Here is a 24,336-nt window from a genome sequence, read left to right as displayed (position 1 = left end):
TGTGAACACAGTTTTAAAGTCAAAACCTGGATCCACTAGAGCATTGTTTTCCAACCAGTGTACCTCCAGCTGTTGCAAAACTACAACTTTCAGCATGCTGGGGCTTGTTTTTTTGCAACAGCCGGAGGCGCCTTGGTTGAGAAACACTGCACTAGAGGATCATTTCATCCAACGTTGGACACTATCAATTATTCTGGTCCTGAACAGCATGTGAACACAGGAACATTATAACGTTTCAGAAGAATAGGCCATTGGCACAAAACACACATTACAAGAGCAACATAGAATTTTTGAAGGACCAACCTTCTTTGACATACTTTGTCCTGTTAATGTGCAATAAACTGGACCTCCACTGTTTGGTTAACCCCTTAAGGACTCAGCCCATTTTGGCCTTAAGGACTCAGACAATTTAATTTTTACGTTTTCATTTTTTCCTCCTCGCCTTCTAAAAATCATAACTCTTTTATATTTTCATCCACAGACTAGTATGAGGGCTTGTTTTTTGCGCGACCAGTTGTCCTTTGTAATGACATCACTCATTATATCATAAAATGTATGGCGCAACCAAAAAACACTATTTTTGTGGGGAAATTAAAACGAAAAACGCAATTTTGCTAATTTTGGAAGGTTTTGTTTTCACGCCGTACAATTTACGGTAAAAATGACGTGTGTTCTTTATTCTGAGGGTCAATACGATTAAAATGATACCCATTATTATATACTTTTATATTATTGTTGCGCTTAAAAAAAATCACAAACTTTTTAACCAAATTAGTACGTTTATAATCCCTTTATTTTGATGACCTATAACTTTTTTATTTTTCCGTATAAGCGGCGGTATGGGGGCTCATTTTTTGCGCCATGATCTGTACTTTTTTTTGATACCACATTTGTATATAAAAAACTTTTAATACATTTTTTATAATTTTTTTTTTATAAAATGTATTAAAAAAGTAGGAATTTTGGACTTTTTAAATTTTTTTTCGTTCACGCCGTTCACCGTACGGGATCATTAACATTTTATTTTAATAGTTCGGACATTTACGCACGCGGCGATACCAAATATGTCTATAAAAAATGTTTTTTACGCTTTTTGGGGGTAAAATAGGAAAAAACGGACGTTTTACTTTTTTATTGGGGGAGGGGATTTTTCACTTTTTTTTTACTTTTACTTTTACATTTTTTTACATTTTTTTTTACACTTGAATAGTCCCCATAGGGGACTATTCATAGCAATACCATGATTGCTAATACTGATCTGTTCTATGTATAGGACATAGAACAGATCAGTATTATCGGTCATCTCCTGCTCTGGTCTGCTCGATCACAGACCAGAGCAGGAGACGCCGGGAGCCGCACGGAGGAAGGTGAGGGGACCTCCGTGCGGCGTTATGAATGATCGGATATGAATGATCGGATCCCCGCAGCAGCGCTGCGGGCGATCCGATCGTTCATTTTAATCGCGAACTGCCGCAGATGCCGGGATCTGTATTGATCCCGGCACCTGAGGGGTTAATGGCGGACGCCCGCGAGATCGCGGGCGTCGGCCATTGCCGGCGGGTCCCTGGCTGCGATCAGCAGCCGGGATCAGCCGCGCATGACACGGGCATCGCTCCGATGCCCGCGGTTATGCTTAGGACGTAAATGTACATCCTGGTGCGTTAAGTACCACCTCACCAGGACGTACATTTACGTCCTGCGTCCTTAAGGGGTTAAAGGGGTACTCCGGTGGAAAACTTTTCTTTTTTTTTTTTCAAATCAACTGGTGCCAGAAAGTTAAACAAATTTGTAAATGACTTCTATTAAAAAATCTTTACCCTTCCAGTACTTTTTAGCAGCTGTATGCTACAGAGAAAATTCTATACTTTTTGAATTTCTTTTTTGTCTTGTCCACAGTGCTCTCTGCTGACACCTCTGTCCGTGTCAGGAACTGTCCAGAGCAGGAGAAAATCCCCATTGCAAACCTATGCTGCTCTGGACAGTTCCTGAATTTACAAATCTGTTTAACTTTCTGGCACCAGTTGATTTAAGAAATGTTTTCCACAGGAGTACCCCTTTAAACTTCTGCCAGGAATTTAGAGGGGTACTCCGTTGAAAACATCGTATCCCCTATCCAAAGGATAGGGGATAAAATGTAAGATCCCGGGGGTCTCACCGCTGGGGCATGCGGAAGACTGAAGCTTGCAGCTTCCGCTTTTATGACGTCACACCACGCCCCCCTCCATTCATGTCTATGGGAGGGGGGGTGACGTCTAGTCCATAGCAGTCACGCCTCCTCCCATAGATATGAACGGAGGGGCGTGTCACCTGACATCGCCAGTTATCGGGCACGGATGGAGTTCGCTCCATGCACCAAATGACAGGGGTGCCACAGCGGAGATCGCGGAGGTCCCCAGTGGTGGAGTAACCCTTTAAGGCCAGGGCACCATGGTGACACACTCATCCAAAGTTGTAAACAATTTTGAAACGTAAAATATCCAACATTTTGGGAAACAAAATTGTTTAACTTGCAGGTGACCAAGTCTAAATGTAAATCTAAATGTAATGGTTTGAGGAGGAAATGGACATCGGACACACCTGTAGCGAAGGTTTTTCCTTTTGAAATGGCGCTAGATTTTAGGACCACTTGATTAAACTTCAGTCAGAAGAATAGTTAAAAAATATGATAGGACTCCACATAAAATAAGTTGCCCATTAGTACAAACCATATAGCGAATTATACAAAAAAACAAAAACACTTTAAGTTTGCTGGTTAATACATTTTATATCTTTTATTGTATGTGCATAGGTTAATAATGGGAAGTATATAACATTTTTACCGTTTTAATATGTCAAAGCCTCCGTAATGTGTTGTCATAAAGACACAAAGAGACGGCCATAAAGTGCTAATTGTGCTTATTGCCCGGTCATCCTCCCATCTCATCCATTATCTACTTTATGATACTTTTTTCAGTTGTTTTCCCCCCTTGTTTATGTCTGTTTGCGCAATTTATGATACTGGAATATTCCTTGTTTAGTGGTTTTCTATTTAATCACCCATTGCGTGCTTTTATTTTTATTTTTGTAGACAGTATATAACTCAAAATGAACTACATCCCATGATCCAGTATATCACATGGTCTCCTGTTGGTCATAAATTGGTAAGTCTATTCAGCTGCCTACACACCAAGTGACATATTAAAGCGCAACTGGCCTGAGGTTTTGGGGCCTATAACGTAACCACAGTGTGTGTATGGTGTGTACAATATGTCTGCAGCTGTTGCTTTTATCCCTCTTATTACGGCTTTTATTAGCTCAAAAACACTTTTATATGCAGCCACTGACAGTCAAATAGGCATGGTCAGGGATTCGCTATGCCCCGTTGATCCCCTGTACACCAGCGCTGGGACCGCTGTGTGATTGACACACAGGTCTCAGCGCATGCGCCCCTTATCTTTCATATGTAAGCGCCGACCGACATGTCGGTCGGCGCTTACATATGAAAGATAAGGGGCGCATGCGCTGGGACCTATGTCAATCACACAGCGGTCCTAGCGCTGGCATACGGGGATAGGCGTGGCGGCCGTAGGGCATAGGGAACCCCTGGCTACACCTATCCGACTGTCATTGGCTGCATATAAAAGTGTTTTTTGAGCTAATAAAAGCCGTAATAAGAGGGATAAAAGCAACAGCTGCAGACATAGGCCCTCATTTACTTAGAAAATCGGGTTGTAAGTCTATGTTGCTTTCTTACCCAACTGCTTTTTTCCCCTGGTATTTATTATTATGTCGCATCCTGTTTGTCGCACGTGGGTTTTGTAGGTTTTGGTTTCCAACTCTTCTGAGTTGTCGGGAATAAATCCACAACAATTCAACAAATTCGGGTTGGAAACCTTTATAAATGCGTGGGAAAGCTCAGAAATGTCGGGTTACGCCCCTTTTTCGGGTTTGGGAGAATCCACATCGGGTCCGTCGGGAAAAAATGTCGCATCGTGTCGCAGACTGGCGCACGATGTCTGCGACATGGCGCAGACAAAGTTGCGCCAAAAAAAAAAGACAAAACAAGTTGGGTTTAGAATAGTAAATGAGGGACATATTGTACACACCATACACACACTGTGGTTAGGTTATATGCCCCAAACCTCATGACAGTTGCACGTTAAAGCTGAGGACAGGCCTGGCGCAAGGACTTTTGCCACCCTAGGCAAAAGCTAATTTTGCCGCCACCTTGACCCCGCCCATTGACTTTGCCCTTTGACACACCCCACCTTACTACTGGGGTGACACACTGTAACAAACCTCCTCCTCATGTAATCAACTTACTACTAGGGTGGCGGGGTTTAGCTGGATGGGCGGGTGCTTTGGATGCTGGCTAACTTTATTGCTGCAGGCAGAGCGGCGCCCCCATCAAGAGTGCGCTCTAGGCAGCTGCCTATTTTGCCTATAGGCCGAGCCGGCCCTGGCTGAGGACCAGCTAAACAAAGGAGCTTTCATGTCAAGTTTTATGATTGAGATTGAAATGGCTGAATACTTATCTTAGGCCTCTTGTAAATGTGACTTTACTGCATCACACAAAGGCTGTACAGCTGCGAGCTACTGATCTGTAATGCCAATGTGTGCCACTGTATAATGCCTCCATTTGGTACCACATATATGAGGATAGTCAATGACTTTATATATGATGCTTTAAAGGGAAACTGACAGCGGGTTCACCCACACTATAACCCTGTGTATTGGGGTTACACCCGCTAAAACTCAGATTACGAGGTATCGCTTACCAGTATACCCGTTGTATTAGCCTGCATTGTGCAATGGAAATGGAAGCCAGGATGATCAAATTAAAGGCCCATTTTCATTTGCCCTATTATCATGTCCTCTTTCCTAAGGCAATAGCTAAACATTTCCATTCTGGTATTAGCTAACATGGTGTAATAATGGGTTATCCAAGCAAGACAGACTAGTTTCTGTTCTCTATTATGTCTAGTCCCATGGATATGTATTACATATAGAGCAAAACCTCTACAAAAGATCACCTCTTATAGAAGGCCTCTTTCAGAAGGTTTCACTGTATGTTGCCCGATAAGTCAATTGTGTTTGCCACCCAGGAAATATTGGCTCAGCACATCTTAAAAATAGTGGGAAAGTGCTGTTGTAAGACTTCTCAAGGTCTTGAAACTCCATGTTGAACAGACCGCCATTTTTCTCAAGGCTCTAAATGTTATGTGAATTCTCAAACGTAAAGAGGCTACACAGGATAACTAGGTGATCAGTAGGGATCCAACCACTGGGACATCCACTGATCGCAAGGAAGATCACAAGAACAATGGATTCTTGTCCCCTGAGGAATGGAGCCTCAGCTTCAAATGCCTGGACACATCTATACTCTGGGACTTCTAAACATAGTCAAGGTCGTCATAGTCAAGAAAGTGATAGTGAAGGTAGTATGTACACTGCTGCTCCTTTAACTTGAGGGACAAGGGACCTTTATTCTTGTGATTGTGGGGTCTCAGTTGTTGGACCACCACCACCACTTCCACCATCACCACCACCACCACCATTACCACCACCACCACCACTACCACCACTACCACCACCACCACCACACATATATTAGTTATCTTCTTAATCTTCATTTTAGCAATATAATACATATATGGTTATATAAAAGTAGAAATTGAGGCTCAGGGTTGTGAATATTGAACCAGTTGTAATTTATTGATATTAGAGATAATATTCTGCGTTGTGTCCTTGTGACTCCCAGGGCCCTTTCTGGGTCAGCAGGGACACAAAATAACATAAAATAAGATAATGTTATATTTTATTTTATCTTATTTTATCTTATTTTGTGTCCCTGCTGACCCAGAAAGGGCCCTGGGAGTCACAAGGACACAACGCAGAATATTATCTCTGATATCAATAAATTATAATTGGTTCAATATTCACGACCCTGAGCCCCAATTTCTTCTTCTATTTTGGCTATTTTGCAACACCGTGGGTATAGGTGTCATTTGGGTAGCTCGGGTCTATGGGTTGCTAGCTTGACAAGAGCCTCTCCAACTACATTTCTTATATATGGTTATATGTCTGACTTTTTTTCTATTTTTTTTCTTCTAGATATATGTTTGGGATAATGACATTTACATCCGAGAGTCTCCAGAGCTGCCGAGTGTCAGACTTACATTCGACGGTGAAAATAATAAAATCTTAAATGGAATACCGGATTGGGTGTATGAAGGTGAAGCTCTTTAAATTTGGTAGTGCCGTGACCTTCAGCATAGATATTGTGGATAAAGGACACCATCCCATTTCTATATAGAGATCTTGCGGTGAGGTAGAAACATGGAGCCTATAATTAAAATGTCAGCACGAATTGTAGGTGAGAGGCAAAAACAACATGAAACCACAGATGTGAGGGCCGGAAACAAACAAGACGGTCAATTTAAGTCAACGGGAAAAAATATCTTTAATCCCTTCTAAACTACTTAAAGGGGTACTCCGGTGGAAAACTATTTTATTTTTATTTTTTTTAAATCAACTGGTGCCAGAAAGTAAAACAGACTGGTAAATTACTTCTATTAAAAAATCTTAATACTTCCAGTACCTATCAGCTGCTGTATACTACAGAGGAAGTTGTGTTGTTCTTTTATGTCTGAAGACACTGTGCTCTCTGCTGACACCTCTGTCCACTTCAGGAATTGTCCAGAGTAGGAGTAAATCCCCATAGCAAATCTATGCTGCTCTGGACAGTTTCTGACATGGACAGAGGTGTCAGCAGAGAGCACTGTGGTCAGACTGAAAAGAACTACACAACTTCCTCTGTAGCATACAGCAGCTGATAAGTACTGGAAGTATTAAGATTTTTTTTTAATAGAAGTAATTTACAAATCTGGTTAACTTTCTGACACCAGTTGATTTAAAAAAAAATGTTTTCCACCGGAGTACCCCTTTAAATTACAATAGTCTACCAAATAATTTCATCTAGTCATTGGGTCATTATCTTCAACTTGTGGCTTTATCTGGTCATTGGGTCATGTTCCTCCACCTGTGGCTCTCCAGCTGTTGCAAAACGACAACTCCCATCATGCCCTGACAGCCTTCGGCTGTCAGGGCATGCTGAGAGTTGTCATTTTGCAACAGCTGGAGAGCCACAGGCTGGGAAACACTACTCAAGTGGATACGGCCTATTATGTAGTTCACTGTATTGGCATAGTAACATGCTATAATAGTGACCATATTATAAAGCTACCTTAAAATATGCTATAAATTACCCACTTTGTATCAAAAGTAACTTTTTTTTTGTCTTTTTTTTTCGCTTTCCAGAGGAAATGTTTTCATCGGAAAACGCTATATGGCTGTCACCGGGTGGTCAATTCCTGACCTATGTTCAGTTTAATGACACAGATGTTCCCATTATAGAATATACATTTTATGGAGATGAATCTGAACAGTACCCACAGACAATTCATATCCCATATCCAAAGGTATTCCAGCCAAATAGTGATACCACTATATAATATATGGATGGTAAAAATTGCGCTGTTCTTAGGTGAAATGTAGCCTGGTATTATAATGGACAATGGACTGGCACTGCCCATACTTCTGAGCAACCAGATGTTCTGGCTGTAATCTGATTGACTTATCTAGGCCCCCCTCCCCATATATACGCATGCTCAGCTTGGGCGGGCATACATGTCCATAGCAACCACATCTCAGCTTTCATTTCTCCCAATGCTCTGGTAAAATGAAAGCTGAGCTGTGATTGGTTGTTATGGGCAGCACCAGACAGATTGATAAAACTGGAGTGGAGATGGTGTTTTGGTAGCAGCAGAGGCGGCTCTAGACTTTGTGAGGCCCTAGGCGAATCTTGAACACGAGGCGCTCACTGACGAGATGTTACGACGTAGTGTGGGCCGCACCGTAAAATACTGGGTAGCTGGCGAGGTAAGTTATCACTGGTTTAAAGTCACAAAAGGGGTCACTACAGCGGCTCAGATTTACAATTCTGCATTGTTTTTAAACCTTTTTTGCAAAAACAAAAACAAAAAAAAAGGAAAAAAACCTCAGAATCTATATAATTTACATAAAAGACGACTGAGATGTCACCCTGGTGCCAGGAAGTGTAACAGGAGTACTCACCACTGTGTGTCCGGCCTGCAGGGTGCTGTGAGGTGCAGAATGGAAGCAGCAGATACAGGACCTAAAGGAACCTCATAGTGACAGACAGGGGCGCTCCCTAAGGCTCTGCTACCCTGTATGTCTTCTCCTTTCTGACACTCCCCTGAAGAACCTTCCCCTGTCCTGCCGCTCTCCATCTGCAAACCCTATAAATATCCAGTCACCCACTTCCCAGAGACTCCCTGTTCACCCCTCTCTCCTCCTGATCCTCCTTTAATAGGTGCCATTCCTGCACCCCCACATAGACTCTTCTGTCCCCCAATATAATTGCTTTCCTTCTCTCCTTCCCTTCTGTCCCCCATAGACCCATTCACTCCTCCTGCTTCCCCCTAAAGACCCATTTTCTCCTCCTGTCCCTGTCTAAATACCCCTCCTCTCCTCCTCTACCACCTTCTGTAGAGCCCTATTCTACTCCTGTATCCCTTATATAGAGCCCTCTTCTAAACCTGTACCCTTTTTATTAAGCCCTCCTTTCCTCCTGTACCCCCTTATGTAGAGCCCTCTTCCTCCCCTCCTGTCCCCCCTTATCTAAAGCCCTCTTCCTGTCCTCCTGTCCCCCCCCTATATTCTCCTCTTGCCCCTCTAAAATACTTGTGCTCCTCTAGCCTTTTATAGACCCCTCCTGTCCCCCCTTACAGACTTCTACTTTCCCCCTTAATAGTGGCCCTGCTCTCTTTAAGGCTAGGTTCAGACTACGGAATTTCCGTCTGCAATTCCGCTATGAAATTGCAGGCAGAAATTCCGCTTGCTAAAATGTATAGTGTAGTGAATGGGTTTCCGTTCACAAATTCCCACTTCGGAATTTGTGAAACGGAATTTGTGAACGGAAAATCCGCTTGGAAATTTCCGCCTGAAGAATGGCGTTGCTCTTTCTTCAGGCGGAAATACTCACGGAACACATTGCAGTCTACTGGAGACTACAGTGTCTGCACGGTCCTAGCGCCGACTGATTCAGTCAGCGCTGGCCGCACTCGGAATCTCCGGGCGGAAATTTTCTGCCTGGAGATTCCGTAGTCTGAACCTAGCCTGATAGTCCCAGTGTCCTACTTTCCCTTATTTCTGTTTTCCTGCTGTGATTGCCCCCTCGTCTGCTGTCCGGTGTCCGCGCTCTCTGGTTTAGCAGCGCTCAGTCTCAGCTCCGGAGCTGCAGGCTGTTCTCTTCCTGAGTCTGTTACGGTCGTGCACGATGAGATGACGTCATCACAATCGGCCTGCATGGTAAGAGATGCGGAGCTGTGAGTACAGGAGCGGGGATTCCTGTTCCCTGCTTCTCTACAATACTGAGTGGCGATGCGTAAATTGTACGTGTCATTACCTCTCATTTTACTTTCCTAGGGGGGCGAGTTAGGCGGTCGCTAGGCCCCTACTAATGCGAGGCCTTAGGCGGCTGCCTAACTCGCCTGATAGTAGAGCCGCCTTTGGGTAGCATGCCTGTGACCCATGTTTTAGGGGGAGGAGGGTTCGTTGAAAGGACATGTTCATACAGACAAAATAAGCCGAATTTTGCCTTCAAAAACCATGCTTTTTTTTTTCTTGAAAACCACCCACCATATTTTTTTCCTTGCTTTAAAAAGAAGTGACATTATTTGGTGAGGTTCCGCCCGTAAGCAGCATGCGTTTTCCTTTTGATATCAATAGGAGAGCTTAAAGGGTACCTCTCATCAAATAAACTTTTGATATATTTTAGATTAATGAATGTTGAATAACTTTCCAATAGCATGTTAATGAAAAATATGCTTCTTTCTATTGTATTTTTCCCGATCAGTCCTGGCATCAAGCATTTCTGACTCATTGCCAAGTCCTAAACACTCAGAGCTGCCAGCCTGCTTTGTTCACAGCCAAACAGGCTGTGAACAAAGCAGGCTGGCAGCTCTGAGTGTTCTCCTTTGTGAACAAAGCAGACTGGCAGCTCGTAGTGTTTAGGACTCCAGCATGAGTCTGAAATGCTTGCTGCCAGGACTGGTAGGGAGACCCCTAGTGGTCATTTCTTCAAAGTGGAAAATTAAATAGAAAGAAGCATATTTTTTAATAACATGCAATTGTAAAGTTATTCTGCATACATTAATCTATAATATATCAAAAGTTTTTTTGTACTTTAAAGGGGTACTCCAGTGCTCCAGCATTCTAACCATTTTGCTCGGACACGGAGGACGTGGTCATGACATCAGTCACGCCCCCACCATTCATGTCTATGGCCGTGACGGTGTTTGTTTAGAATGCTGGGTGCTGTGGGAGATCGTGGGGGAACCCCCAATATCAGACATCTTATCCCCTATCCTTTGTATAAGATGTCTAGCATATCCTAATGCAGTGGTCTTCAACCTTCAGACCTCCAGATGTTGCAAAACTACAACTCCCAGCATGCCCGGACAGCTGTCCGGGCATGCTGGGAGTTGTAGTTTGGAAACATCTGGAGGTCCGCAGGTTGAAGACCACTGTCCTAATGCTTTATTTTGAAGAGGTTTTTGCTGGCATGTTTTTGGTGCAGAACCACGTCAAAAAACACTTAAAATACCAAGTGTTTTTCCGTTTTTTGTCTTTTTAATACCCCAGCCTGGCTGTACTATGAAAAAAGAAATCCCCCCAAAAAATTATGAAAAAAACATTGCTAAATAAATAATAATAATTAAAAAAAACACAAAAAAACATGCTGAAAAAGAAGCGTTTTTTCGGTGCTAGTGGATTTTACACACATGGTTTGCACCAGCGGCCTCCAGCCTTTGGCTGTTCGGGCATGCTGGGAGTTGTAGTTTTGCAACAGCTGGAGGCAACCTGGTTGGGAAACACTGGTATATAAAATAGTGGCAAAATTAAAGGGTGTTACGTTTATTCTATATAACTCCGTCTTTTCTTACAGTCCTCTGTGACCGCTCTATCCACCCCGAGTTACTTATCCTACAATTATATGTTGTCATAAGAAGCACACATGGGTAGTCAGGAAACAACCACTGCACATTTCATGCCAAGTCAGGTTCATCTGCCAAAGGAATGTTGGCACCCAACCCCCGCTCCTCTTGTAGAGGTGATAAAACGTCAGGCATATGTATAAGGCGTCTGTATAATGAATATAGCAGCAAATGGCCACTGTATATGACTAGCCAGAATCCTTTGTAGGGACCCAGGGACAATATGGTGTCCGATTCTGCAGCTTTTGAATTGGTTTGTGATATTAAGAAGGCGTCATTCATGGTAGACCGTATTTTTCGCCCTATAGGACACACCGGCATATAAGACGCACCCAATTTTAAAGGTGCAAAATCTAGAGAAAAAAAGATTCTGCACCCAACAGTGATCTTCAACCTGCGGACCTCCAGATGTTGCAAAACTACAACTCCCAGCATGCCCAGACAGCCAACGGCTGTCCGGGCATGCTGGGAGTTGTAGTTTTGCAACATCTGGAGGTCCGCAGGTTAAAGACCACTGGTATAGGAGGTTATATTCACGTGTCCCCGCCACTCCGGACCCGTCACCGCTCGTCACCGCTGCCCTGGATGTCGCTCTATCGCTGTCGCCGCGTCCCCGGGGTGTCCCCGACGCTCCGGACGTCTTCTTCCCCAGGATCCACGCTCTCCGTCGCCGTCATCACGTCGCCGTCATCACGTCGCTACGCACTCCGCTCCTATTGGATGACGGGACGGCGTGCGCGACAACGTGATGACGTCGAAGGAGAGCAGAGGCAGGGGATCCCAGCACAGAGCAGACACCGAGGAGGCAGGTAAGGTCCCTACCGGTGTCCTGTAAGCTGTTCGGGACGCCGCGATTTCACCGCCACGGTCCTGAACAGCCCGACTGAGCAGCCGGGTTAGTGTCATTTTCCCTTCAGACGCAGCGGTCAGCTTTGATCGCCGCGTCTGAAGGGTTAATACAGGGCATCACCGCGATCGGTGATGTCCTGTATTAGCAGCGGGTCCCGGCCGTTGATGGCCGCAGGGACCGACCCGATAGGTGTGTATTCGCCGTATAAGACGCACCAACTTTTCCCCCCCAGTTTTGGGGAAGAAAAAGTGCGTCTTATACCGCGAAATATACGGTAATAGGAAAAGTAGACTATAACATATATCATACATTACAGAAAAAAATAGTGGGCATAATTGTGCCCACTTAATGGCCTTCCAGCTTGGAGACCACAAGAGGTGAACCCCGCTGTCTATTTCCCATGGAGCCAGGCAGCAAGAAATTGACCATTCTTAGACTGTGTTCACACTGTGGAATCAGTTTGTGCTAGGACCGTGCGTACATTGCCGTCCCCATAGATAGCAATGTATTTTAAGCAGATTCTGCCAAAAGAATGAGCAAGATAATTTTTGATCATTTTGGCTGCAAAATCTCAGCAACTAACTGTCCGTCACTGAAATTCCGCAGTGTGCACTGTGCAATGGGATTCTGCTGCACAAGAATGGAATTTTAAAGTGGAATTCCTCTTGGAAATTCCATAATGTGAAGCTAGCCCTAAAGCAGTGCCAGCAAGAAAACAGCTGTCCAAGTACATGGTTAGGTTATCAGGATTCTAGGCATATCTTTTTATATATCCATAATCCTTTCCATCCCTGAGCTATAAGCCCTTTCCTAATATGCAAATGAGGCTCAAGTGCCCAGGGGGTGTTCCCCAACATGTCAAGAGCCAAGGTTAATACAGCCCATCTCTCATTCACCACATCACAGCCCACCTGCATCTGCTTACCTGGATTGCCTGACAGCTACAAAAAAGGACATGGACTGGACTTACTAGGACTACTGTGTCGGGGGTACACCCCCTTGGGCACTTGATCCTTGGAATCAGGATGACTATCCTTATCCAGCCTGCTGACATGTCTGCTTTAAAGATGTTTTCTGGGAAATACAGAGCTGATTCCTTCCAAAAACAGCTCCACCCCTGACCTCAGGTTGTGCGCGGTACTGCAGCTCAGTTCCATTAAAGTGAACGGAGCCAAATTGTTAAGCCACTTACAGCCTGAGGACAGGTGTGAAGCGGTTTTGGGAATAAATTGACTGTTTATCTATCCCCAGACTGTCCCTCAGTAATGAGCTGGTCCCATTGCTTGGGCCCCTGTCTATCAGCTGTAAAACCTGTAAAAGTGAAGACCCATGCATGAGAGACGATCCTGCATTATTGTTGTTATCAAAATGGTTTGGTTATAAGATTGTTGAGCCAATGTTTCCTCCTGTTTCTTGTTATTGTTCTAATTTCCTATTTTGTACATTCAAGGCAGGAGCGAAGAACCCCACAGTGAGGGTGTTTACTGTGAATATACAGTCTCTGAACAACCTAACACAGGTGGAAATGTTCCCACCAGGAGACATAAGCTCTGGGTAAGAAGCAGTTATTATTATTATTATTGGATTTTTATAGTAATCATAAATCAGACCAGTACACACGTAGATGTATCATTTTTGGTATATTTTCCAGGCAAAATTTATAGATGACCTATCCTAAGGCTCATAATCAGAATGGTGGGGTGTGACACCCAGCCCCCTGCAGATCAGCTGATTACCAGAGTTGGGGAAGCAGCATGCACAGTGAAACAGAAGGAAGCAGACAGCGCCGCACATTGTGTAGTGGCCATTCTGGGTTACTGCATTAAAGTTCTCACTTAAATGGGAGCTGAGATGCTGTAACCCATAGTGGCCACTACACAATGTATGGAGCTGTCTACTTCCTGCTGTTTCACTGTGTATGGTGCCACCATGGCTCTGGCGAACAGCTGATTGCCGGGGGATACCAAGTGCCGGCACCCCATCCTGAGGATAGGTCATCAATAAATGTTGCCTGGAAAACCCCCTTAAGAAAACAACACTTAATAAAAATGTACTCTGATTGAAAAAAAAAAATTTAAAATCAACTGGTGCCAGAAAGTTATACAGATTTGTAAATTACATCTATTTAAAAATCTTAATCCTTCCAGTACTTATCAGCTGCTGCATACTACTACTAAGTTGTGTAGTGCTTTCCAGTCTGACCACAGTGCTCTCTACAACCACCTCTGTTCTTGTCAGGAACTGTCCAGAGCAGAAGCAAATCCCCATAGAAAACCTCTGCTATTCTGAACAGTTTCTGACACTGGCAGAAGTGGCAGCAGAGAGCACTGTGGTCAGACTGGAAAGAACTACACATCTTCCTGTGGAGCATACAGCAGCTGATAAGTACTGGAAGGATTAAGATTTTTTAACTAGAAGTAATTTACAAATCTGTATAACTTTCTGGCACCAGTGGGTTCTCCGGAGCTTACACATCTTTTCCCCTATCCAAAGCATAGGGGATAAGATGCCTGATCGCGGGAGTCCCGCCGCTGGGGACGCCCGGGATCATGCACACGGCACCCCGTTTTTAATCAGTGATAGCTATCACGCCCCCGCCCGTCGGCTTGCATTGAGGGCCGGAGCGTGACGTCACACGGGGACGGGGGCGTGACATCACACGCCGCCAGCCCTGCGGTCGCCCGTAATCAGACCTGATTACAAACGGGGTGCCGCGTCCCCAGCTGCGGGACTCCCGCGATCAGGCATCTTATCCCCTATCCTTTGGATAGGGGATAAGATGTGTAAGCACCGGAGAACCCCTTTAAGTATATATGTCTGTAGGTCATCTCAAGATTATGACACCTGATAAACAAAACAGTTGCCTGGGTTTATAAGTGTCTAATTCATAGACAGCGGAAACATAAACTAGACGATCTAGGGAATGCACCAGTGGCTCAGGCTGTTAAATACATTTGGTTTCAGCTCTATAGATTTATTCAACTTTTTATGTTAATTTGATGTTGGCTTAAAAATCTGTGCCTAAATTCGTGGCATATTTTGTTGAACTTGTGATAAATTTTGGTGCATTCTGTGCTAAAGTCAAGGAATACAGACACTGATAAATCTGCTAATAGCATCGGAGGCTGACATAAACCACCCAGTGGCCAAAATGACATGAATATAGTAATAAGAAATAAAAATATGGTAATAATAAAAAATATCATGTTGCCATAAACATTGAAATAGTGATTAACAATAAAAGTACATGAAAATTGGTTACATTTATATAAATGTAGTTACTGTAGTTGCACTGCGCCCTCTGCTGGTCTGTATTGTAAGGAAAAAAAAGACATAAATAAAGATGAGCAGGGAGAAAAAGCAAGAAAAAAAGTAGGGTGTATTCATATCACATCCCATGACTTTTATGAAATCTTACCGAAAGTCCTGTTTTTCTACTGTTTTGCAAACATTACTCCAAAAAAAGAAAAAAAGAAAGATATGGCTGCCACAGGTAGTAGCTATAGAGAGTGCAGACATTACAGTCTCACCTAAACACTTTTACATAAGGAAATGTTGACGCCATAATATACTGCAGTCAGATGTCCTAGGTTGTTTAGGTTAAAAAAAATATATCAACTTCTGTATGCGTTTAAAGGGGTACTCTACCCGTAGACATCTTATCCCCTATCTAAAGGATAGGGAATAAGATGTCTGATAGGGGGTGTCCCACCGCTGGGGACCCCCGTGATCTTCCTGCTGCACCCGGCGTACGTTTAGAGTGTCGCGTGCAGCGCCGGAGGCTCGTGATGTTATGGCTACGCCCCCTCAATGCAAGTCTATGGGAGGGAGCATGACGGCCATCACGCCCCCACCCATAGACTTGCATTTAGGGGGCATGGCCGTGACATCACAAGCCTCTACCCTGCATCGGCAGTTATTTGGCACGTAGCGAAGTTCGCTCCGTGCACCGGATGTCTGGGGTGCCGCAGCCGAGATCACGGGGATTCCCAGTGGCGAGACCACCGCGATCAGATATCTTATCCTCTATCCTTTTGATAGGGAATAAGATGTCTGGGGGCAGCGTACCCCTTAAACTGCACAACATAGCATCTAATAGATTATGGAAAAGATCCACAAAGAGCAAAGTAGGTTTAGATGTTTTACACTATTACATGAAGAACTATACGTGTATTAAGGCTTTTTTCTGGTTTTCTTGTGATCAGAGACCACTACGTGAGCGGGATAACTTGGGCTACAGAACAAAGACTGGCCATCCAGTGGCTTCGAAGGATTCAGAATGTTTCAGCTTTTTCAATGTGTACCCACGTGGACCCCGATTGGGTCTGTCAAACAGTATGTTCATTTTTCATTATTGTATTTTTAGTTCATGTTATTAAAAAAGTGGAATATACAAGACAGTTGTTGTCGAAAATACCAAATGTTTTACTAGGCAACACATACATTATACTGTAGCTTATGGCAGAATTGTCCCTACTCCCCATCAAAAAAGAAAACATGTATAAAGTCATATAACTTTTATAAATGTATAAAAATGTATATAACCTAAAAGAGAACAAAATAAAATAAAAAAAAAGTAAAAAACTTCATGTAGCCATGTTGACAAAAAAATATTAGTTATGAATCTTGGAATGTGACTAGGAAAAATGATTTGGTTATTAGAGCGCAAAATAAACTGATCACTGTGGGGTTATACACAAAGTCCTCCAGATTACGTTAGTATGTTTTTCTTTCCTTTTGGAGATATCTCTGGCTTGACGTACATTCCCAGTCATGTTCTAAGACTTCTAATGAGGGGGGAGTCACTCACTTTAAAGGGGTACTCCAGTGAAAACCTTTTTTCTTTTAAATCAACTGGTGGCAGAAAGTTAAACATATTTGTAAATTACTTTTATTAAAAAACCTTAATCCTTCCAGTACTTATTAGCTGCTGAATGCTACAGAGAAAATTCCTTTCTTTTTAGAACACTGATGACATCACGAGCACAGTGCTCTCTGCTGACATCTCTGTCCATTTTAGCAACCGTGCATAGCAGTGGTTAGCACTGCTGCCTTGCAATGCTGGGGACTTGGGTTCAAATCTCACTAAGGACGACAATAAATAAAGCATTATTATTATTATAATAATAACGTCAGCAGAGAGAACTGTGCTCGTGATGTCATCAGAGAGCATTCCAAAAAGAACAGAATTTCCTCTGTAGTATTCAGCAGCTAATAAGTACAGGAAGGATTAAGATTTTTTAATAGAAGTAATTTGCAAATATGTTAAACTTTCTGCCACCAGTTGATATAAAAGAAAAAAGGTTTTCACCGGAGTACCTCTTTAAGGGAACGCTACCTGAAAAGGTGTTGAGAGCCGCATTACAATTCTTTATGGTGCTCTCCTCAAGGAGGAATATTACCCCTTTGGTCCCATAATGATAGGCCACTCAACAGGTAGTCAGTACCCCGTTCTGTATTAATGGAGGGAATTGTTTCCTTCTGGAGAGATCTCTGGTTTAGCATACATTCCCAGTCAGTTTCCAAGACTCCTAATTGCAGTGAAACACTGATTATAGGGGAAAGCTACCTGGAAAAATAAATTTTCTTTGAATAATTCTTTTTACTCTAATGCAGACTTCACACGAAGAAAGCACAACTGGCTGGGTTGGAAATGTAAGTATTCATAATTTGAAGGCTTCAGTAAAGGCTACATGTACAGTGGTGGCCAAATGTTTGCAAACTGACACTTTTTTATTTTATTTTATTTTTTATTTTAAGTTTGCTGCTTTACCATTTATAGACCTTTCAGTCAGATGTAACTATGGTCACTGAAGTACAGTTTTAAGCACTTTAAAGGGGTACTCCATTTGATTTTTTTTTTCAGCAACTGTTACCAGAAAGTTAAACAGATTTGTAAATTACTTCTATTTAAAAATCGTAATTCTTCTCAGCTTTTTATCAGCTGCTGCATGCTCCAGAGGAAGTTGTGTAGTTCTTCCCAGTCTGACCACAGTGCTCTCTGCTGCCACCTCTGTCCATGTCAGGAACTGCCCAGAGCAGGAGAGGTTTGCTATGGAGATTTGCTCCTACTCTGGACAGTTCCTGACATGGACAGAGGTGTCAGCAGAGAGCACTGTGGTCAGACTGGAAGTAATTTACAAATCTGTTTAACTCTCTGGCACCAGTTGATTTAAAAAAGATTGTTTTCCACCGGAGTACCCCTTTAAGAAGGAAACATCATTGCGTCACTTTCTCGTAGTGACCTGGCACAGTTGGTGTAATGACATCACCAAATCCAAATATGGGTGTCCGACTAAAGGAAATGAAGAGGTAGTGAACTGATGGTTCTGTTTCTTCCCCTTCCAAGATTTAGTAGTCTGAACAAGCACCAGGAAGGGCGCCTATTTTTTGTGCTTTGGAGTGGCATAACCTCTGTTCAAAAAGTTTCTCTTCTCTTTCTAGTTTCAGCCAAGCGAACCATATTTTACCTCAGGATTTAGATATTACAAGATCATCAGCAACAAAGATGGATACAAACATATACATTCCTATGCTTCAGGGGTAAGTGATCCAAATAATCAAGTACAGTGGTCGGTCAACATACGATGGTAATCCGTTCCAAATGGACCATCGTTTGTTGAAACGGTCATATGTTGAGGGATCCGTGCAATGTAAAGTATAGGACAGTGGTCTACAACCTGCGGACCTCCAGATGTTGCAAAACTACAACACCCAGCATGCCCGGACAGCCAACGGCTGTCCGGGCATGCTGGGAGTTGTAGTTTTGCAACATCTGGAGGTCCGCAGGTTGAAGATCACTGGTATAGGAAGTTGTACTCAGGTGTCCTCGCCGCTCCGGACCGTCACCGCTCGTCATCGCCGCCCTGGATGTCGCCCTCCATCGCTGTCGCCGCGTCCCTGTGGTGTCCCCGACCCTCCGGCAAGGCCTCTGCTACCCCGGCATCCTCGCTCTCCATCGTCGCCATCACGTTGCTACGCACGCCGCTCCTATTGGATGACGGGATGGTGTGCGCAGCGACGTGATGACGACGATGGAGAGCGCCGACGATGCAGGGGATGCCGAAGAGGACGCGCCAGAGCCCCGAGGACAGGTAAGTGATCCCCAGCGGAGCACACGGGGTATCGTAAACAGCTATCCGGTGGTAGCTGAAGCAGTCTGCGCTGCCGGATAGCCGTTTATGCGATGGTCCCGACATACAAAAGCATTGTATGTTGATGCTGCCTTCAACATGCGATGGCCTCTGAGAGACCGTCGTATGTTAAAATGATCGTATTTCGGAGCCATCGTAGGTCGGGGGGGGGGTCACTGTACAGTTATGATGAGCACATGACATCAGAATACATTACTTATAGATATGGGTTCTGTATGACTGTTTATAAGTACAGTGTCCACTATAGTATAAAGTATATCATGGGGTTTAACCTACTCATTGCAGCTGCCGTAAAGCAAACACCTCCTGCTACACTTAATAGTGGAGAGGAGAATACCAAATACATTTGTACTACACCAAGGACTGGAACCGCGTACAGCCGCGTACAGCTCAGGTGTAGATTTATGTGTTCATAATGAATTTTCAATAATAGCATTTTTGTATTCCATAGAAGGATCTGAACCTTGTATAATTTTATATGTTCTTTCCTCATTTTTTATGCGGCAAAAAGAAATGATGCGCTATTAAATACCATTCATGTAGATGTGTAAGTTTATGATATACTTGCGTTACAGATCCCGTTCATATATACGATTTCTGAACAGCACCACTAACCACCAGGATGAAATATAATGAAATGCTTCCATTTTATGCTTCATCCACAATCCCCCCCCCCCCCCCCCAAAACGTAATTGACCTACGCAAACCAAGGCACCTGGCTAGCAATAATGTGCGCATTTGAGAGATCTTAAGTGAATGTGTCCTCTCTCTTCAGTTACATACAGTGGGAAAAAAAAAGTATTTAGTCAGCCACCAATTGTGCAAGTTCTCCCACTTAAAAAGATGAGAGAGGCCTGTAATTTTCATCATAGGTACACTTCAACTATGAGAGACAGAATGAGAAAAAATCCATAAAATCACATTGTCTGATTTTTAAAGAATTTATTTGCAAACTATGGTGGAAAATAAGTATTTGGTCAATAACCACAGTTCATCTCAATACTTTGTTATATATCCTTTGTTGGCAAAGACAGAGGTCAAACTTTTCTGTAAGTCTTCACAAGGTTTTCACACGCTGTTGCTGGTATTTTGGCCAATTCTTCCATGCAGATCTCCTCTAGAGCAGTGATGTTTTGGGGCTGTCGCTGGGCAACACAGACTTTCAACTCCCTCCAAAGGTTTTCTATGGGGCCTCTGCAGGACCTTGAAATGCTTCTTAAGAAGCCACTCCTTTGTTGCCCTGGCAGTGTTTTGGGATCATTGTCATGCTGAAAGACCGAGCCACGTTTCATCATCAATGCCCTTGCTGATGGAAGGAGGTTTTCACTCAAAATTTCACGATACATGGCCCCATTCATTCTTTCCTTTACACGGATCAGCCATCCTTTTCCCTGAGCAGAAAAACAGCCCCAAAGCATGATGTTTCCACCCCCATGCTTCACAGTAGGTATGATGTTCTTTGGATGCAACTCAGCATTCTTTCTCCTCCAAACATGACAAGTGAAGTTTTTACCAAAAAGTCCTACTTTGGTTTCATCTGACCATATGACATTCTCCCAATCCTCTTCTTGATCATCCAAATGCTCTCTAACAAACTTCAGATGGGCCCGGACATGTACTGGCTTAAGCAGGGGGACATGTCTGGCATTGCATTATTTGAGTCTGTGGCGTTGCAGTGTGTTACTGATGGTAGCCTTTGTTACTTTGGTTTCAGCTCTCTGCAGGTCAATCACTAGGTCCCCCCGTGTGGTTCTGGGATTTTTGCTCACCGTTTTTGTGATCATTTTGACACCATGGGGTAAGATCTTGCGTGGAGCCCCAGATCGAGAGAGATTATCAGTGGCATTATATGTCTTCCATTTTCGAATAATTGCTCCCACAATTGACTTCTTCACACTAAGCTGCTTGCCTATTGCAGATCCAGTCTTCCCAGCCTGGTGCAGGTCTACAATTTTGTTTCTGGTGTCCTTCAACAGCTCTTTGGTCTTGGCCATAGTGGAGTTTGGAGTGTGACTGTTTGAGGTTGTGGACAAGTGTCTTTTATCCTGATAACAAGTTCAAACATTACCATTAATACAGGTAATGAGTGGCGGACAGAGGAGACTCTTAAAGAAGAAGTTGCAGGTCTGAGAGAGCCAGAAATCTTGCTTGTTTGTACGGGACCAAAAACTTATTTTGCAACATAATTTGCAAATAAATTCTTTAAAAAATCAGACAATTTGAATTTACAGATTTTTTTTTCTCATTATGTCTCTCATAGTAGAGGTATATATATGATAAAAATTACAGGCCTCTTTCATTAAGTGGGAGAACACAATTGGTGGCTGACAATACTTTTTTGCTCCACCGTATTTGGAGGACAAAGGTTGTTTGTTTATAGGCGGGTGAATGTAAGAGGTGGAGTAAATGAGGGGTGGAGAGAATGCACAAGGGGAACTATAGAATGTGTAGGAATAGGGCAGCACACGCAGAATTGCAAAATCTGGAAGTGGAGGGATTTTGACTGGAGAGAACAGATCTCCTGGGGTTTTTACCACAAAACCAATACGGACAATGTGGTAAGACTCCCCCCTGATTTTTTTTGCCCACTACCAAATAATTTCTTTAATACTTTTGGACTGATTAAAGTCAACATCTTTTGTATTTTTTGGTAACGATGAATAAATTGCATACTTGTTTATGGGCAGTCTTGGATATAGGAAAAAAAGGAAGTTGGCAACTCACCACTATTTCTTCGTTCTTCTTACTTTATTAGACAAATATACTCACATATACAATAATGGAGAGGGACATGTGCAGGTGAGGGGGGGGGGGGGGTAAACCCACCCTCTCCATTATTATATATGTGAGTATATTTGTCTAATAAAGTAAGAAGAACAAAGAAATAGTGGTGAGTTACCGACTTCCTTTCTTTCCTATATGGAAGTATTTTACGGTTCTCATCTAGTCAGAGCACCACCACTAACATCACAAGCAGATTCCTTACTGTCCACATCGGAGTCCTTCTGAGGTTATGCTCATATGCTCAGTGCTGTACTTACTGTTCTGATATACAGTGGCACCTCAAGTTACAATATTAATTGGTTCTGGGACGACCATTGGAAGTTGAAACCATTGTATGTTGAGTCCATAACTCTATGGAAACTTGGAAATTGGTTCTAAAGCCACAAAAATGTCATCCAAAAATAGGAAAAAGTGAGGATTTAAGAAAAATAAAGTAGATGACTAATACAGATAAAGCAAATCCTTATATATAAATGTAAGAAAGATCTGCTGGGAGCTGTAATCACTGTCTATGTCAGTGTTTCCCAACCAGGGTGCCTCCAACTGTTGCAAAACTACAACTCCCAGCATACCCGGACAGCCTTCGGCTGTCCGGGCATGCTGGGAGTTGTAGTTTTGCAACAGCTGGAGGCGCCCTGGTTGGGAAACACTGGTCTATGTAGAGGACAGGAGTTTCTTTACAAAAATGTAAATGGAGCCGCCCTTACTTGGAGTCAAAAGGAGCAGCTAACTGTGACATAGGTTAAGAGTAGTACTGAACATGTCATACCTCCCTGTACTGTAGGGGGCGCTACCAAACAGGAATTCAGTGCATGTGCTTCAGTACTACAGTGCACGCACTAATACAGGGGTTTTACCAGTGAAATGCCCATTCTGATTGGTCGGTTCTTCCGGCCATTGACAGGTATCACAGATCTGGACTGTCTGTAGTATTGTATGTTGAGTCTGGTTTCAAGTTACGATGGTCCAGAAAAGACCATTGCATGTTGAAACTATTGTATGTTGAGGCCATTGTAAGTTGAGGGATCACTGTATTGCATTTACGAGAAGTCTCAAGAGCTGATTTTAACACTTACAATACATTTTATGTGTTATTTTATAGAACCCGGTTGAAGTAACAAAAGGAAATTTTGAAGTCACCAGTATAGTTAAAATAGTTGGCGATGATCTGTGAGTATTGAGCCCGAGGCAGCCTGGTTGGGAAACGCTGCACGATTGTAATGAAGGAGCCGTTCCCTATTTAATTCTGGATGAAAGTGATAACAGGTTCCACATTCCGTTGCTAATTTTTCTAGTGCAAACCAACAGCACTATACACCTATCTGCATCCTATGTGAATGTCCTGTTACTATTGACTTTATTCATGGTGAAAATGCCGAGATGTGACTTAGTAACCTGTGTGTTTTCCTTTTTTAGTTATTACATAAGCAATGAAGGAACTCCATCAAAAAGACACCTATACAAGTAAGATTTTGTAGCAAATATTCATCAGCTCGGTTAAAATCACTACAAATAAAAAGTAGAAACATATCTTTATAGTGTAGCTGTTGGGGCTGTCAATCAACAATTAAAATACTTAATTACGATTAATGGCATAATGGTTCTGAGTTAAGTTGTGATTAATCGCAACTAAATCGCAGTTTTATCTGTTCTAAATGTACCTCAAATACTTAAAGGGGTACTCCGGTCGAATTTTTTTTTTTTTTTTTTTTTTTAAATGAACTGATGCCAGAAAGTTAAACAGATTTGTAAATGACTTCTATTAAAATGATTACCCTTCCAGTACTTTTTAGCAGCTGTTTGCTACAGAGCAAAATCTTTATTTTTTTATTTATTTTTTGTGTTGTCCACAGTGCTCTCTGCTGACATCTGATGCCCGTATCAGGAACTGTCCAGAGCAGGAGAAAATCCCCATAGCAAACCTATGCTGCTCTGGACAGTTCCTGACACGGACAGAGGTATCAGCAGAGAGAAAGAAAGAAAGAAATTAAAAAATAAAAGTAAATGATTTTCTCTGTAGCATACAGCTGCTAAAAAGTACTAAAAGGATTAAGATTTTTTTTAATAGAAGTAATTTACAAATCTGTTTAACTTTCTGGCACCAGTTCATTTAGAAAAAAAAAAGAGTTTTCCACCGGAATACCCCTTTAAGGTCCCCTATTTGCTTGCCCCCATAGTTAGGCACCCTCTGTTCTTGCCCCCGTAAGTTGTAGGCCCCCTCTATGCCTGCCTCCATAAGTAGTAGGCCCCTTTGGTGCATGCCCCCATAGTTGTAGGACACCTCTGTGGGTGCCCTCACAGTTGTAAGCCCCTCTCTCTGCTTGCCCCCAGCATATTTAGACCCCCTCTGTGCTTGCCCCCATTTCATTTTACACTTCTGTGCTATGGCCCTGGAATGAAGAAACAGTGGAGCACAGAGCACACAGACCAATGAACGTGGTATAGTTACCAACTGGGACCAGGCTGGCCAGTGTAATCGTCCCACTTG

General features: G+C 43.0%; 1 protein-coding gene across 3 annotated transcripts in view; it reads left to right on the top strand.

The window, feature by feature from the left end:
* LOC130284711 (dipeptidyl peptidase 4-like) overlaps positions 1-24,336 on the top strand; it is a 121,973-nt gene that overhangs the window by 60,094 nt on the left and 37,543 nt on the right. For all 3 annotated transcript variants that reach the window (XM_056535373.1, XM_056535374.1, XM_056535375.1), the window contains 9 exons: positions 3,068-3,140; positions 6,094-6,214; positions 7,300-7,460; positions 13,361-13,464; positions 16,116-16,245; positions 17,527-17,565; positions 18,355-18,453; positions 22,951-23,018; positions 23,265-23,312. In XM_056535373.1, the coding sequence (XP_056391348.1) occupies positions 3,068-3,140; positions 6,094-6,214; positions 7,300-7,460; positions 13,361-13,464; positions 16,116-16,245; positions 17,527-17,565; positions 18,355-18,453; positions 22,951-23,018; positions 23,265-23,312 (843 nt within the window). The remainder of the gene's footprint in view (positions 1-3,067; positions 3,141-6,093; positions 6,215-7,299; positions 7,461-13,360; positions 13,465-16,115; positions 16,246-17,526; positions 17,566-18,354; positions 18,454-22,950; positions 23,019-23,264; positions 23,313-24,336) is intronic.

Source organism: Hyla sarda, chromosome 8, assembly GCF_029499605.1.
Source record: "Hyla sarda isolate aHylSar1 chromosome 8, aHylSar1.hap1, whole genome shotgun sequence".
Taxonomy (NCBI): Eukaryota; Metazoa; Chordata; class Amphibia; order Anura; family Hylidae; genus Hyla; species Hyla sarda.
The sequence above is the reverse complement of the archived record's forward strand: the minus strand, read 5'-3'. Positions and strand labels throughout refer to the sequence as shown.